Source organism: Ostrea edulis, chromosome 10, assembly GCF_947568905.1.
Source record: "Ostrea edulis chromosome 10, xbOstEdul1.1, whole genome shotgun sequence".
Lineage (NCBI taxonomy): Eukaryota > Metazoa > Mollusca > Bivalvia > Ostreida > Ostreidae > Ostrea > Ostrea edulis.
Window position 1 is genome coordinate 40,026,215 of NC_079173.1, and position 15,394 is coordinate 40,041,608.

At 34.9% G+C, this 15,394-nt stretch overlaps 1 protein-coding gene across 2 annotated transcripts in view; it reads left to right on the forward strand.

Moving 5' to 3' along the window:
• LOC125666078 (corticotropin-releasing factor receptor 2-like) overlaps nucleotides 1-15,394 on the forward strand; it is a 76,521-nt gene that overhangs the window by 46,592 nt on the left and 14,535 nt on the right. For both annotated transcript variants that reach the window (XR_007366498.2, XM_048899199.2), the window contains exons 2-4: nucleotides 5,944-6,060; nucleotides 6,204-6,313; nucleotides 14,587-14,687. Coding sequence is in view for 1 of the 2 variants with exons in the window: in XM_048899199.2 (XP_048755156.1) it covers nucleotides 5,944-6,060; nucleotides 6,204-6,313; nucleotides 14,587-14,687 (328 nt within the window). In the remaining variant the exon portion in view is untranslated. The remainder of the gene's footprint in view (nucleotides 1-5,943; nucleotides 6,061-6,203; nucleotides 6,314-14,586; nucleotides 14,688-15,394) is intronic.

A 15,394-nucleotide genomic window follows, 5' to 3' on the forward strand; every position in this document is an offset into this window, starting at 1 on the left:
AAATATCAATAGGGCCTTATAATTACTTTAATACTTGAATCAATCGTCCTGGCTGGTTTATTGGTTTTTTAATGAGATAACGTTTTCCAGCAGTGAAAACTGCACAGTTGGTTCGCGGCAATATGGTTATATTCATTATTATCTATTATATATCTCATTATGACCAAAATCACTTAAATTTAATCACTTAAGTTATATCATCATAATGTGCAATGTTTGTCCAGAGCTGGGCTCTTTCTTTTCTAAAATGACAACGCTCGGAAGTCTTGGTCAGATAGTAAAATGTGAAGGTATTCCAGAAATGTGAAGGTATTCCAGAAATGTGAAGGTATTCCAGAAATGTGAAGGTATTCCAGAAATGGTTAGAATCATATGTACTCTGTTGTCTGTTTTTAACAATCCGTGTTATAATCACAATATTTAAAGGACTCCATTCAGAATATGAAGTATAATATATAAGTAAAATCTAAAACACGTTCTTGTTAAGTGTCTCCATTGGTGTTCAGCGTTCACAAAAACAAAATCTTTGTATAGTTTTCTTTAAATTTTACAGTTTTATTTCATTTTACAAATACATGTACAACCTGTCATTAAATCAAATATTTCATACCAATCGTTAGGCCGTTCTTTACATACATGATTTTGACTACGGGTTACTCGACAGGGGGTGATTACTCCTCCCACCTCTGGCGTGTCCAGGGGTCCGTGTTTGCCTAACTCTTAACTTACTATTCTTTATAAGAATCTTTACCCTTTCATCGTTGTGTATGAGGACTGGCTGGTTCTTTGATGATTGATCTATTTTAAAGATTGACCAATGCTAGATAGATAAGATTATAATTTATAAAAAAAAAAATGTGTGATTCGATATATCCCTGTGAGCTCGAAATAAAAGACACCACAGAGTAGTCCACTTCTGCTTCATACTTAGATATTTTGCTGAAAGTAGACATTAACGGCAAATTGACAACTCAACTGTATGGCAAACTGTAAGTCCCCCCCCCCCTCCTCCCGCCACACCTCCCGGAACATACCGGTTATCATTTTATATGAGCTTGATTGAGGGCCTCGTTTCCAAGAAAAAAACTGTACGTTAATCTATCGAATATTTTATTCTTATCAAATAATGGCCCATCTGTTACTATTTACTCGAACTGGAAACTTTCATATAATGGTTCCCCAATATTTGATGCCTGTAAACAATACAATGATATTTTTGTACATGTACGTTAATTTGCTAGGTTGCATTGATTGTTTATTTTTTGTTTGATTTTTTTGTTGTTGGTAAAATGCATAAACCAAGATTTTATGAACTTTTTTGTTCACTTTGATTTAGATATCGTATCCTTATTGTTTAATTTTTATATCCTCTATCCATCTAGATGTTTATGTCTATTCATTCCTCTCCATGCGATCTATTTCTCTATCTATGTGCATGTATTTATTTATCTATCTATAAATCTACCCATCTACATATATGTCTGCCTATATATTCGTCTGTTTATATATTCAACTATCTATCTGTCTATCTATATATTCATCTATCTATCTATCTATCTATCTATCTATCTATCTATCTATATATCCACCTATCTATCTATCTATCCGTTTATTCATCTATCTGTCTATTCATCTATCTGTCTATCTATATATTCATCTACCTATCTGTCTATCTATATATTCATCTATCTATCTATATATTTTTATTATCATTATTTTTCAACATAGTTCATGGTATATCTTCATAATATATACATGTAATATAGAATTACAGAAGTGTTTATTTCTTTGAGAGAGAGAGAGAGAGAGAGAGAGAGAGAGAGCTATGAAAATATTAGGTTCCATCTGTTCCAAAGGGCATCAAATTTTTCAGTGTCTATATCTATCTATCTATCTATATATTCATCTATCTATCTGTCTATCTACGGATGCTGAGTGAGGCTTGATATCATTCATGATTGGAGAAAATCAAATTTGTATTTCTTATGACGATTCGTGATTATTTCTTGGTGATAATTTCGTCTGAACCGCTGGTGGAAACATGTGAAAATGAGTCTTGCAAGAAACATGGCTGATCCCTTGGGTACTCCTTGACCAAGGAAAATATATCGGTCATTCTGTTATAAAGTAATCAACGTTTGACGAACCGTTTTGTCGATATGGCTAAAGGTCGATTTTCTCCTTCTGAGGAAGTTAATCGTTTTGAGGAGGCAATAAATATTTTTTTATTTCCAATAAAAAAAAAAAAAAAAAAAAAAAAAAAAAAAAAACCGCTCATTCTGGATTCGCGGTGCTTCCAAATAAATTTTGGTCATGGTAATTATTTGTCTCCATAGCAAAACTAGCAGTATAAAACACTTACTTCGCATAGCCAAGATGGATTATCTATTAAAGTGGTATAAAGAGTTTCCAGGTCTTAACTGCAAATATCTTAAGGACAATATCATGATTTATATTCTGTGAACAATTATGACCTCCTGTGAAATGTTATAAACCTTAAAACTACAAGATAGTTTTCATTTCACTTTTATCATTTATCATCGACATCTGTATGTCTATATACAGATGACCTATATATGTGTGTATGTATATATACAGATGACCTAGATCTGTATGTATATCACTATACAGATGACCTATATCTGTATGTATGTCTATATACAGATGACATAGATCTGTATGTATGTCTATATACAGATGACCTATATCTGTGTGTAAGTCTCCATACAGATGACCTAGATCTGTAAGTATATCACTATACAGATGACCTATATCTGTATGTATGTCTCTATACAGATGACCTATATCTGTACGTATGTCTATATACAGATGACCTAGATCTGTATGCATGTCTATATACAGATGAAATGACCTATATCTGTATGTATGTCACTATACAGATGACCTAGATCTGTATGTATGTCTATATACAGATGACCTATATCTGTGTGTAAGTCTCCATACAGATGACCTATATCTGTGTGTAAGTCTCCATACAGATGACCTATATCTGTATGTATGTCTCTATACAGATGACCTATATCTGTATGCATGTCTATATACAGATGAAATGACCTATATCTGTATGTATGTCACTATACAGATGACCTATATCTGTATGCATGTCTATATACAGATTACCTAGATCTGTATGTATGTCTATATACAGATGACCTATATCTGTGTGTAAGTCTCCATACAGATGACCTAGATCTGTGTGTAAGTTTCTATACGGATGATCTATATCTGTATATATGTCTCTATACAGATGACCTATATCTGTATGTATGTCTCTATACAGATGATCTATATCTGTGTGTATGTCTCTATACAGATGACCTATATCTGTATGTATGTCTCTATACAGATGACCTAGATCTGTATGTATGTCACTATACAAATTACCTATATCTATATGTATGCCTCTCTACAGATGACCTATATCTGTGTGTATGTCTATATACAGATGACCTATATCTGTATGTATGTCTATATACAGATAACCTATATCTGTGTGTATGTCTATATACAGATAACCTATATCTGTGTGCATGTCTCTATACAGATGACCTATATATGTATGTATGTCTCTATACAGATGACCTATATATGTATGTATGTCTCTATACAGATGACCTATATCTGTATGCATGTCTCTATACAGATGACCTATATCTGTATGTATGTCTATATACAGATGACCTATATCTGTGTGTATGTCTATATACAGATGACCTATATCTGTGTGTATGTCTATATACAGATGACCTATATCTGTATGTATGTCACTATACAGATGACCTATATCTGTATGTATGTCTATATACAGATGACCTATATCTGTGTGTAAGTCTCCATACAGATGACCTATATCTGTATGTATGTCTCTATACAGATGACCTATATCTGTATGTATGTCTATATACAGATGACCTATATCTGTGTGTATGTCTCTATACAGATGACCTATATCTGTATGTATGTCACTATACAGATGACCTATATCTGTATGTATGTCTATATACAGATGACCTAGATCTGTATGTATGTCTATATACAGATGACCTATATATGTGTGTAAGTCTCCATACAGATGACCTAGATCTGTAAGTATATCACTATACAGATGACCTATATCTGTATGTATGTCACTATACAGATGACCTATATCTGTATGTATGTCTATATACAGATGACCTATATCTGTATGTATGTCACTATACAGATGACCTATATCTGTATGTATGTCTCTATACAGATGACCTATATCTGTGTGTAAGTCTCTATGCAGATGTAATGACCTATATCTGTATGTGTGTCTATATACAGATTTAATGACATAGATATGTGTGTATGTCTCTATACATATGACCTAGATCTGTATGTATGTCTTTATACAGATGACCTAGATCTGTATGTATGTAACTATACAGGTGATGTAGATCTATATGTATGTCTATATACAGATGACCTATATCTGTGTGTATGTTTATATACAGATGACCTATATCTGTTTGTAAGTCACTATACATATGACCTAGATATGTATGTATGTCTATATGCAGATGTAATGACCCATATCTGTATGTGTGTCTATATACAGATTTAAAGACATATATATATATATGTGTAAGTCTCTATACAGATGACCTATATCTGTATATATGTCTATATACAGATGAAATGACCTAGATCTGTGTGTATGTCACTATACAGGTGATTAGATATATATATATCTACAAAGGTTAGATGACGTATGTATGTGTACATAGATCACTACAGGGTAGATGACACACATAACAGCTGTATACTGAAATGGAGTCAGAGCGTGAATGTTTATATTGTCCCATTAGGGTACATTGTATTTATATCTAAACCAACTGTTTTTAAACAGTTTTGTGAAGTCTGCAGGTACATGTTAGACTGTGTGTAGTGGTCAATAATTTTGGGAATATACATGTACGCAAACAAAACTACAATCCAACATGGTATTTATTTTCTTTTTTAATCCTTGGCTAACTCCCCAAGGCCAGAAAGGTACATACACAATTGTGTGTTTGAGGTCGATGCTGTCTGGCTGGACGCTAGCTCCAAGATATATCGTCTGGTTAATGCTAGTAATCTATCATATGGAAAATCGAATTTTTAATCCCCCTTTTTTGTATTTTACACTGTAGGATACGTATTTTACAAAACTCCCCCAGAGAGGTAATACTTAAGGAATCAATTTTCAAAGGTGGTTATCTGATAGGTGGGATTTACCCATGATAAAGGTTGCACGGAATTGTCTATGGTGATGCTTTGTTGAACAACAACTTCGGTTTTCTTTCGGTTTGCAAGTGCAATATATTGTGTCTTTGATATTCCTAAAAATTATCCGAGATTGTGTTGAAAAGTCCGGCACTGAAATCTCATACACCAGATGAGCTGGAGGACGCGAGCTGGACAAATTGTTCCCGCTATCTGTCCGACATATTGTTCCCGTTCTCTGTCCGACATACTAGTATTATTCCCGCTCTCTGTTCGCCGTGTTTAGCAGGCGACACGTATATTTTGTTCTGCAATCGATTACGTCACGTGTATTTGAGTATCGTGCAGAGCTATATAGGTACCTGTCGCACTCAGTTTATAGAAACCGGTGACAGTGTAGCCACGATTTAAGATTGCTTCATCTTCTTAATGATATGCAATTTGAACAATTCTAATCATGTCTTGCATTTTGTTACAAACATTTCTTGAATCAGTAACGGAATGTGAATCTATAGAATGTGTCCATTGTGAGAATGGCGACTGCACTTCAAAGCTTTATTTTGTCGATGGAACGCTTATTGTAAATCTAGGAAAATAAACGTGCAGTTCTGTGTGTATTTTCTGTAACCACTGTATATAGCGATCATATTGTGGACATGAATTTTAGTTTTGGATTGAATTTATCCGTTTCAGAAGAAGGTAAGGTGTACTGCAATGCTACGGTTGACCCCTTCTCCTGCTGGCCAGCGACACTTGGTGGTCATTTTGCAGTTATTTCCTGTCCGCAAGTCCCGGGGGTAGATGCTTCAAGTAGGTATTAATTCGCACGTCTTCTAACCACTTACCGGTCTTCAAAACATACGTTCTATTAATAAATTAATGATAAATGTCTGATTTTGCTATTGGCTTTAAATACAAGATTTACAGATTTATAATCGTACATTACATCACAGAAAATGCAACAAAGTTCTGTTTTCCAAATGGCACGTGGATGGAAAAAGCAAATTACAACGCCTGCCTCACGCACGGAAGCACGGTGGAAAACATAGACGAAATTCAAGGGGTAAGTGTACATACAATGACAATTCTAGATCTGTCCAGGCGAGATAGTCTACTTTGTCGTCCAAATCCTCCACATCAGGGGCCACATAACTCAACAAATCCCCCACATCAGGGGCCACATAACTCAACAAATCCCCCACATCAGGGGCCACATAACTCAACAAATCCCCCACATCAGGGGCCACATAACTCAACAAATCCCCCACATCAGGGGCCACATAACTCAACAAATCCCCCACATCAGGGGCTACATAACTCAACAAATCTGAACTTGGACCTGCGAGCAAATCTGACTTTGTATAACTAGACATATATATGATTACGTCACCATTTAGCCGTATTGATGGAAACCTTTTTTCCAGCGCTGATTACTTTATTACAAAATGACCAAAAGTGATTCTTCATAACAACATATCTATATGACTGATTGGTTTTTATCACATGTTAAAACATTTTTGCTATGTAATATTTTGTTAGTATAGGCGTATTATTAGGGGAAAAAAGTCCACTTGTAGTTAGATAGTTACCTGTAAGAGTCCAATAAGTTTACAATTATACTGTCCATTATAAACAATAATGGATAGTCATTGTCAGCTTATTGAACGGTGCCAGGTAAACCCAATAACTTATTAGATGCCTACAGGGAGGCTGAAAATAAGAGAAAGACAATGCATTCGTGAAACAGGAATTTTAAATTCTCTAAATCATCACAGATATCGGGAAAACATTTAAACGAATATTTCCCCATAGTATAACTCCCTGGTCCAACTTTAAGATTCACATTTTTTTAAAATTCCATCGGCCATTATTATAATTATCGCATCAAACTTTAAATTTGAAAGACATATTTCCATGCTGTATTTGAAATTGGCTGGATCCTGAGGCACATTCTGAGACTTCTTCACAACGCTTTTTCTTGATGTCTTCTTCAGTAGCATCTCTTTATTCTGATTTATTATTTTCGCATCCATGAATAATTTCACATCATTACACAAAACGGGCATCTTAAATTCTTTTGACTGGCATTAATTATTTCCTCATCCAACATATTAAAAAACATAATGCTTTTTATCCCGTGGGGTTCGGTTTAGAATAGGTCCTCAGCACCCCTTGATTGTGGTTAGAGGAGACTAAATGGGGCGGTCCTTCAGATGGGACCGTAAAAACAGAGGTCCCTTGTCACAGCAAGTGTGGCACGATAAAGATCCCACCCTGCTCAAAGGTCATAAGTGCCGAGCATAGGCCTAAATTTTGCAGACCTTCACCAGCAATGATAACGTCTTCATATGGGTGAAAATATTCTCGAGTGGGACGTTGAATCAATCAATCAATCAATGTGTTTAAATTCAAATTTGGCTCCATATAGCTTTCTCGTCCTCCATATCCAGAATTCATCACTCATTAAGAGGGTGTTTGCAGTATTTTCATTAACATCCTTAAATTTTGATTGTGCAATGAACCACCAGAGGAAGACATATGGATGTGGCTCAGTACTATAGGGTGGGTGAATATAGAAAGTCCTGCAGGAAAAGATACCCCTGATAACTTAGGCCCTACTCACATGACACCGAAACAAACTTCTACACAAGACTGGTTACATTGTCAGACTATCTAAAAACAAGCTTTATTCATAATTATCATTGTCAATGGGTTAACCCTAGCCTGTCCATTCTTAGATATAAGCCTTAAACTGTCCATTCTGTAAGAGAAAGAACTGTTCTTGGTCCGTAGTTCTTTCTGAAGCTCTCGCAGAATGGATAGCTAAAGGCTTATATCAAGATATCAATCTCGTTTAAAGTCTGCATTTCGCAAATTCTATGGTCGTTATAACGATCTAGTTTGCGAATACAACCTACCATTGGGTTAAATGCTGTCTGACGTGTATCATACCGATTGTTAGGCCGTTCTTAGCATACTGATTTTGACTACGGATGACTCCGTTTACCTAATCTAGATATAGGGCTCACGGTGGGTGTGACCGGTCGACAGTGGATGCTTACTCCTCCTAGACAACTCTGGTATATCGAGGGGTCCGTGTTTGCCCATCTCTCTATTTTGTATTGCTTATAGGAGTTGTGAGATTGGTCACTGCTTGTTATCTTCCCCTTCATCCTTTACAAAAATTTATGACGTGTACATCCGGTTGATTGATTGATTATTGTTTAACGTCCCTCTCGAGAATATTTCATTCATATGGAAACGTCACCATTACCGGTGAAGGGCTGCAAAATTTAGGCCCATGCTTGGCGCTTATGGGCATTAAGCAGGGAGGGGTCTTTAGCGTGCCACACCTGCTCAGCTGTGACACATGACCTCGGTTTTTGTGTTCTCATCCGAAGGTCAGCCCCATCTAGTCGTCTCTTACGACAAGCAAGGGGTTCTGAGGACCTATTCTCACCCGGATCCCCACGTGTACTGCGTAAACTAGACTGTTGTGTAGTGGTTATTGACTGGTCAGCGTAATGATAACGGCGGACTGATTCCATGATCACTGTCCTAAATAACTGAACAGAATGGCTTTCAAAATACATTTCAATAACGGACACGGTCAGCAATGCACGTTTGCCTTGTATGTATAGTTAAAGGTAGGTGAATGCAGACAGACCGGTGCTTCCCAGCCCCTCCCCGCAGAAGATTTTAGTTAATGACGTGTCAGCTAACAAATTTTGGCTTGTTTCGACCTTCACAAACAGCCAGTACATATATTCCACTAAAACGTAATAGTTAGGAAACACTAAAACGTAATAGTTAGAAAACACTAAAACGTAATAGTTAGGAAACACTAAAACGTAATAGTTAGAAAGCACTAAAACGTAATAGTTAGAAAACACTAAAATGTAATAGTTAGAAAGCACTAAAACGTAATAGTTAGAAAATCAGATCATCAATAGAGGATATTTCCCTGGCATTTTAGGTAGATAGATAATATGACTATTTATATGACCAATACAGTCTAAGGCAATTTCAGAAATAATTTTGTTTCTGTTATGAACATACTAATATGTAAACTAAACTGATATCCAGATAATCTGACAAAGAAACCCTTGTTTGTGTGTTTTCAGAATATCAAACATACTTTTAGAACCATTCCAAAATCACTGTGATCGCTGTGAACCATATTGCATCGCAAACTACGTCACAATAGCATGAACTTCATTTGATTGAATGAAGGTCACCAGCAGAGATTAACACAATACTACTCTACATGTATACAGATGCTTCAAGTAAGCACTAAAGGAAAAAAATATTGCTGACCGAATTGAATAAGGAATCGGTTATTGTGACGAATTTTGTAAGCTGATAAATTCACTGATTCATTGGTGCAGTTGATAGTGATTCTTGAATGATCCTATCCGAAGTAATCAACGTTCGTTTAAAATTTTTTCAAGATTCTGTTTTGTAAAAGTGATGAGAATTTAAAGTTACGGAATTGTGTGAACTGGGATTTTCTTACGTAATTTGAAATTCTCGAGAGATAAATTCGACAAGTTTTGAGAGAATCGACAATTAAATGCAGAAGACAGAAAAGTATTTTTCTCATGCAGTAACGTTTGAGCGTCCGTCGTCAGGTGTGACTTAATTTTGAATAATTGATGAGATGAGACAAACCTGTTTATATCATGTTCTTACAGATTTGATTTGTCGATATAAATATGTCTGCACAGTATATCAAACAATAGTGACAGATATCTATTATTTTTTGTCTATGATAGGTGATGAAATATAGATTTTGTCGGGAGTACTTTAGCGAGAATGTGGCGAACACGTGTCTGTATTTTCAGGACCGAATTCAGAGTTGTATTGCCAATGGGAGAAGGGAGGGCAGGGCTTTCAAAAGTAGCCGGTAGCCGGCGGATTTCCGCCGCCTATAGTAACATTAGGTGCCGGCTACTTTAGTGACAAAAATGTATGTCCAATGAAAAAAACTTTTATAAAACTTTAAACATCTTCCAAACTTTAGTAGACTCAGAAATCGCGGCCGTTAGGATGTAAAAACGTGTTTACTTGCGCTAAATTTAGTTCAGGTAAATACCGGCACCTGATTGGTCGTCTGTTGGTGTAGAAAATAATACGTCAATTGCAATAGTCGGAAAGCCTCGGATTTACCCAATTCGTGACAACACGGACGAGAAGTTCCGAAAGATAACAACAAGTCCTGAACGTAAAAATCAATGATGATGACGGAATGAAGAGAACAAATACCCTGTTCAGTTTCGGCTTTAAAAAGGCCAGAAGTGAAAGTGACACAAGTATAATATCAATCAACAATTTTAAAGCGAAAACAGAATTTAATCAGGAAAAATTTCAGACTTGCTATTCTTTTTAATTTGCAAATGCCCATGTGGTATTAAATAAAAACGAAAGTAGAATTTTTCAGCACAAATTCGCTATGTTACCAACAAATCTGTAGCTGTTAACTTGAATTTGTGGAAAAATAAAATTATAGGTCATTTAAATGTTACTTATTAATTTGTAATAAAGATTGTTTGGGTTTTATTTAAAAAATATTGGGGTGAGCAAAAGCAAAAGGTCCCAATGGGTTTCATGTCAGTCTTGGAGAAAAATATTACTCCCAGTGTAAGTTAACAGACTTTAAGGGACCAAATGAAAATAGAAATATAGAGTTGTGTTAATTGGTGAAGAATATTCTTAAAATATTGGGAGTGCAACTCTTATTTGCAATTCAATAAAAAATAATGATTAAATACATGTAAACTTTTTTTTATAACATACAATGTATCCGTTAAATAAGGAAACGAAAGCTGACAATACAGGTAATTAGAACAACTATAAATATAATATATATTGATGCTTTATTATATAAAACTGGTGTTGGTTGTGATCTATATTCTTCTTACATTTTACTTTAATCTGCTTATACTCTTGGGTGGCAGAGATTCAAGCAAAGACACTTAAAAATTGATTGATACAGCATTGCAAAAAATAATTACATGTAGTTATCTTGATGCACTTTATTTTTCATTTTGCATCAAAATTAGTACTTTGCAATGTTGAATTTTTTAAAGTTTTTGCATGAACAGAAAATTTCACATATGAAACAATAAATTCATGGCAAAAGTAAAAATTTCAGGCAAAAGAATGACAATTTCAAAGCTGCATTTAAGTGCCAGGAAACCGCCAGAATGCAGGATTTTGCGTCATTTACCCCAGAGCTTCTGGGGGCCTTGAGCGGCCCCCAGACCCCCGGCCGTAAGGGCGCCGAGCATAGCTCAGCGTGCGATACGGCTGCGCCATTCGCATTGGATCGCCTTCTATTTTTTCATTTCAGCCTCCTGCTTTTAAATTTGTTGAAAGCCCTGGGAGGGACCAAACTATAGGGGACAATGTCCACTACTATAAATATTTGCAAATCTAGGGCCCATTTTAAGAAAGAATTTATGACTTACAACCAAGTTTATATACTGGGAGTTTCCTATTATTGTAAGGCTATTCACTCCAATGCAAAATATCTTTTTTAAAATGTTGAAAATTAAGCCTCAAAGGGTTTTCATCAATTAATTTTACAAAATAATATTAATGAAATTTAAGACTTGCGACTTTGTCGTAAGTTGTTTTGTATTACCAAATGTGCGATATATAGTTTCTGTATACACTGTAGGTAGGGGCGTGGTTGTCTACACATTAAATGTCTCTATGTAAATCATGATAGTCCTTATAATGGCAGTAACTAATATTATGTACACACGGAACACAAGAATAAAAATTATCATATTCGTGTGTTTTGTAGGAAGCGAAGTACTGGAAATTTTTGCTTTACCCTTTTACTTTTTCTTAAAGGGGAAGGCAACCCAAAATTTACATAATAAATTATAGGATTAATTATAGGATAAACATTCGTCATGCTATTCTGTTGATATACGGCCTAGATAAGCTTCAGTACTAATTTGAAAACGTAAAAAATTGAAATTCCCGCCATCTATAGGGACTGTCATGATGTGGAACTCTTTTGTATTCAAGACCACAAAAATCAATAATTTGGACGTCACACCGTCTGTTCCGGTTTTGATGAAATAAGGTCATCAAAGATGTGCAAATTTTACGAATAAAAGGGTTGATGCCTTTCTGTCAAGCTTTTAATTGCATTATTGCGAAGGGGAAATGCGAAAAGTTTCCCCCCGAAATTTCTAACCCAACCAAGTTATCTGAAAAGTAAAGAATATGTAAACTGTGGATCCGTCATTTGCGTAATGGCAAGTTGAGGTTCAAGACATTTGTATGAAGAAACGTGTACCGCCTGCCTGGTCGGCGACTCGACTGTACGTCTTCTTTTCTTGATTTCTTCTTGCGAGAGAACAGCCTCAAATCTATACGACTCCAAACTTAACTGTTCATGACTTGTCATGTTTACAGTGCTGCTGATGAAATAAACCGGAACCGACAGTGTGACGTCATAAACTAAACTTTAATGGCTGCCCTCTTAGCGGCGGGAGATTTTAAATAAATGATAGATTAATATTGATTTAATCGTTAAGGAAGGATTTTTGTTGTTAAAGACTGTCATTTACGATATCAGTAAGTAATACTTTATTCATAAAACAACAGTGTGGTTAGGGTTGCCTTTCCCTTTAATAATGTTTGCAGTCAGTATAGAATATTAATGAATTTTTATTTTTATTGCATTGCCGGTCCTTTAAACCAATACTAGATTATAAACATTTAACGTGTAAAAACAATCGATGTTACATAATTCTTAGAGTGTATTCTGAAGGCGGCAGTCAGAAAATGAATGAAAAGTACCCAGGCTATATCTTGATGAGTGTGATTTTCGTTACTAAAGTGTAAATCCTATAAATGTGATGCTGTTTTGACTTAGCGATATAAATAGATAAGAAGTTACACTGTAATCATTTGGGTTTCACCTCAGGTGTTGGATGAGGTAGTCCTCTCCGTCTTCACGTCAACTAAATCAGTCTGGTTATCAAATTTCTTAGACTTCCCATTATTGTGCATCATTACATGTTTAAAAAAAATTTAAAAAAAGAAGTTCCTACTCATTTCCAAGAAAAATCAATTTCATAGAAAGCTAGCGATCTCACTTATCAAATTATTGGGTGGAGGGGGTCCTTAATTGTCTTGAAAGAATTAATTGGATTTGATCTACTTTGGAAAACTCTTTATCGTGGTATGAACATCTCCACAAATTCATTGATTTTCCCTCAGCAAAAGAACCTGAACCACAGTAAAGAAAGAAATTAGAATACTTTCAAACCACAAAATCAAGCCCCTCCCCCATTCGAAACTTCTCTTCATAAGATTTATTAAACTACAAAAATTTCATCTAAGGAAACTGTCATTGTTTAACGGGTACTATAGTACATGTTTCTATATTCGCTGAAAGTTACGAATACTGTTTCATAGAAAAAGACATGTATATAATCTGCACCGTGTTATATTCCTAGACTTTATGTAATCTACACCGTGTTATATTCCTACACTTTATGTAATCTACACCGTGTTATGTTCCTACACTTTATGTAATCTACACCGTGTTATATTCCTACACTTTATGTAATCTACACCGTGTTATGTTCCTACATTTTATATAATCTAAACCGTGTGTTATATTCCTACACTTTATGTAATCTATACCGTGTTATATTCCTACACTTTATGTAATCTACACCGTGTTATATTCCTACACTTTATGTAATCTAAACCGTGTGTTATATTCCTACACTTTATATAATATAAACCGTGTTATATTCCTACACTTTATGTAATCTACACCGTGTTATATTCCTAGACTTTATGTAATCTACACCGTGTTATATTCCTAGACTTTATGTAATCTACACCGTGTTATGTTCCTACACTTTATGTAATCTACACCGTGTTATATTCCTACACTTTATGTAATCTACAACGTGTTATATTCCTACACTTTATGTAATCTACACCGTGTTATATCCCTACACTTTATGTAATCTAAACCGTGTGTTATATTCCTACACTTTATGTAATCTTCACCGTGTTATGTTCCTACACTTTATGTAATCTGAACCGTGTGTTATATTCCTACACTTTATGTAATCTATACCGTGTTATATTCCTACACTTTATGTAATCTACACTGTGTTATATTCCTACACTTCATGCACATACACTTCATCATTCGTTCTTTTCGTCCAGGACAATACATAGATATGAGTGAAATATCCTTGAGAGGGACGTTAAACAATATTCAATCAATCAATCATAGTATACTTTTATTCTTCGACAATTGTGTAATAAATAGCACTTTTTTATCCACAGGAACTGGCCACAGACTTCGTCTCACGAATCATATACAATCTCGGATTCTCCATTTCCACTGTTGCGCTCGCCATAGCACTTTTTATATTTACGTATTTCCGGTAAGCAACTCTTGATTAGTTGTTTTAAAAATTAATCTTTGTTCTGTGTCGTTTTTGTATATTCATTCAATATGCAATGTCATATTTTATAATAATCTAATGATAGTGTCAATAATTATTTCATTATGATCCGATAAGTTAAAACATTGATAGCGGTTGCTACAGGTGATTACAGAATGATACGTGGTGGGACATCTTCCTTTACAGCTAATGTGTAAGACCCAGTAGAAGTGATTAGAATGGGGAGTTTTTATTGGACAACCAAAACAATTGATCAATATTAGTATCAATTTGGGATTTCCCATTTCATTTCTGTTTCTATGTTGGAAAAATCAAATTGTTATCATATTCATCTCTAAGGCACATTGACCGGTCGCGGAAGCTCAGTGGTAGAACGTTCGCTTCGTAACTGGGATTCCGTGAGTTAGAACTCCACTTGTGTATGTTTGGACATCCTACCCACAATTATTTATTTCTACTACCAGTAAGATTAATTTTACTACCAGTAAAAATAATTTTACTACCATTAAAAATAAAGCACTGTCCAAAGCTACCCGCAATTAATTATTCATACCAGTAGTAAAAATAATTTTACCGCTAGTAAAATCAATTTTACTCGTATTATAAGTATTTATATTACTAGTAAAAATGATTCTGAGTGGTGAAAATTCTATCTCTCAACATAGTAGTGATTTAAATCTCTGTTG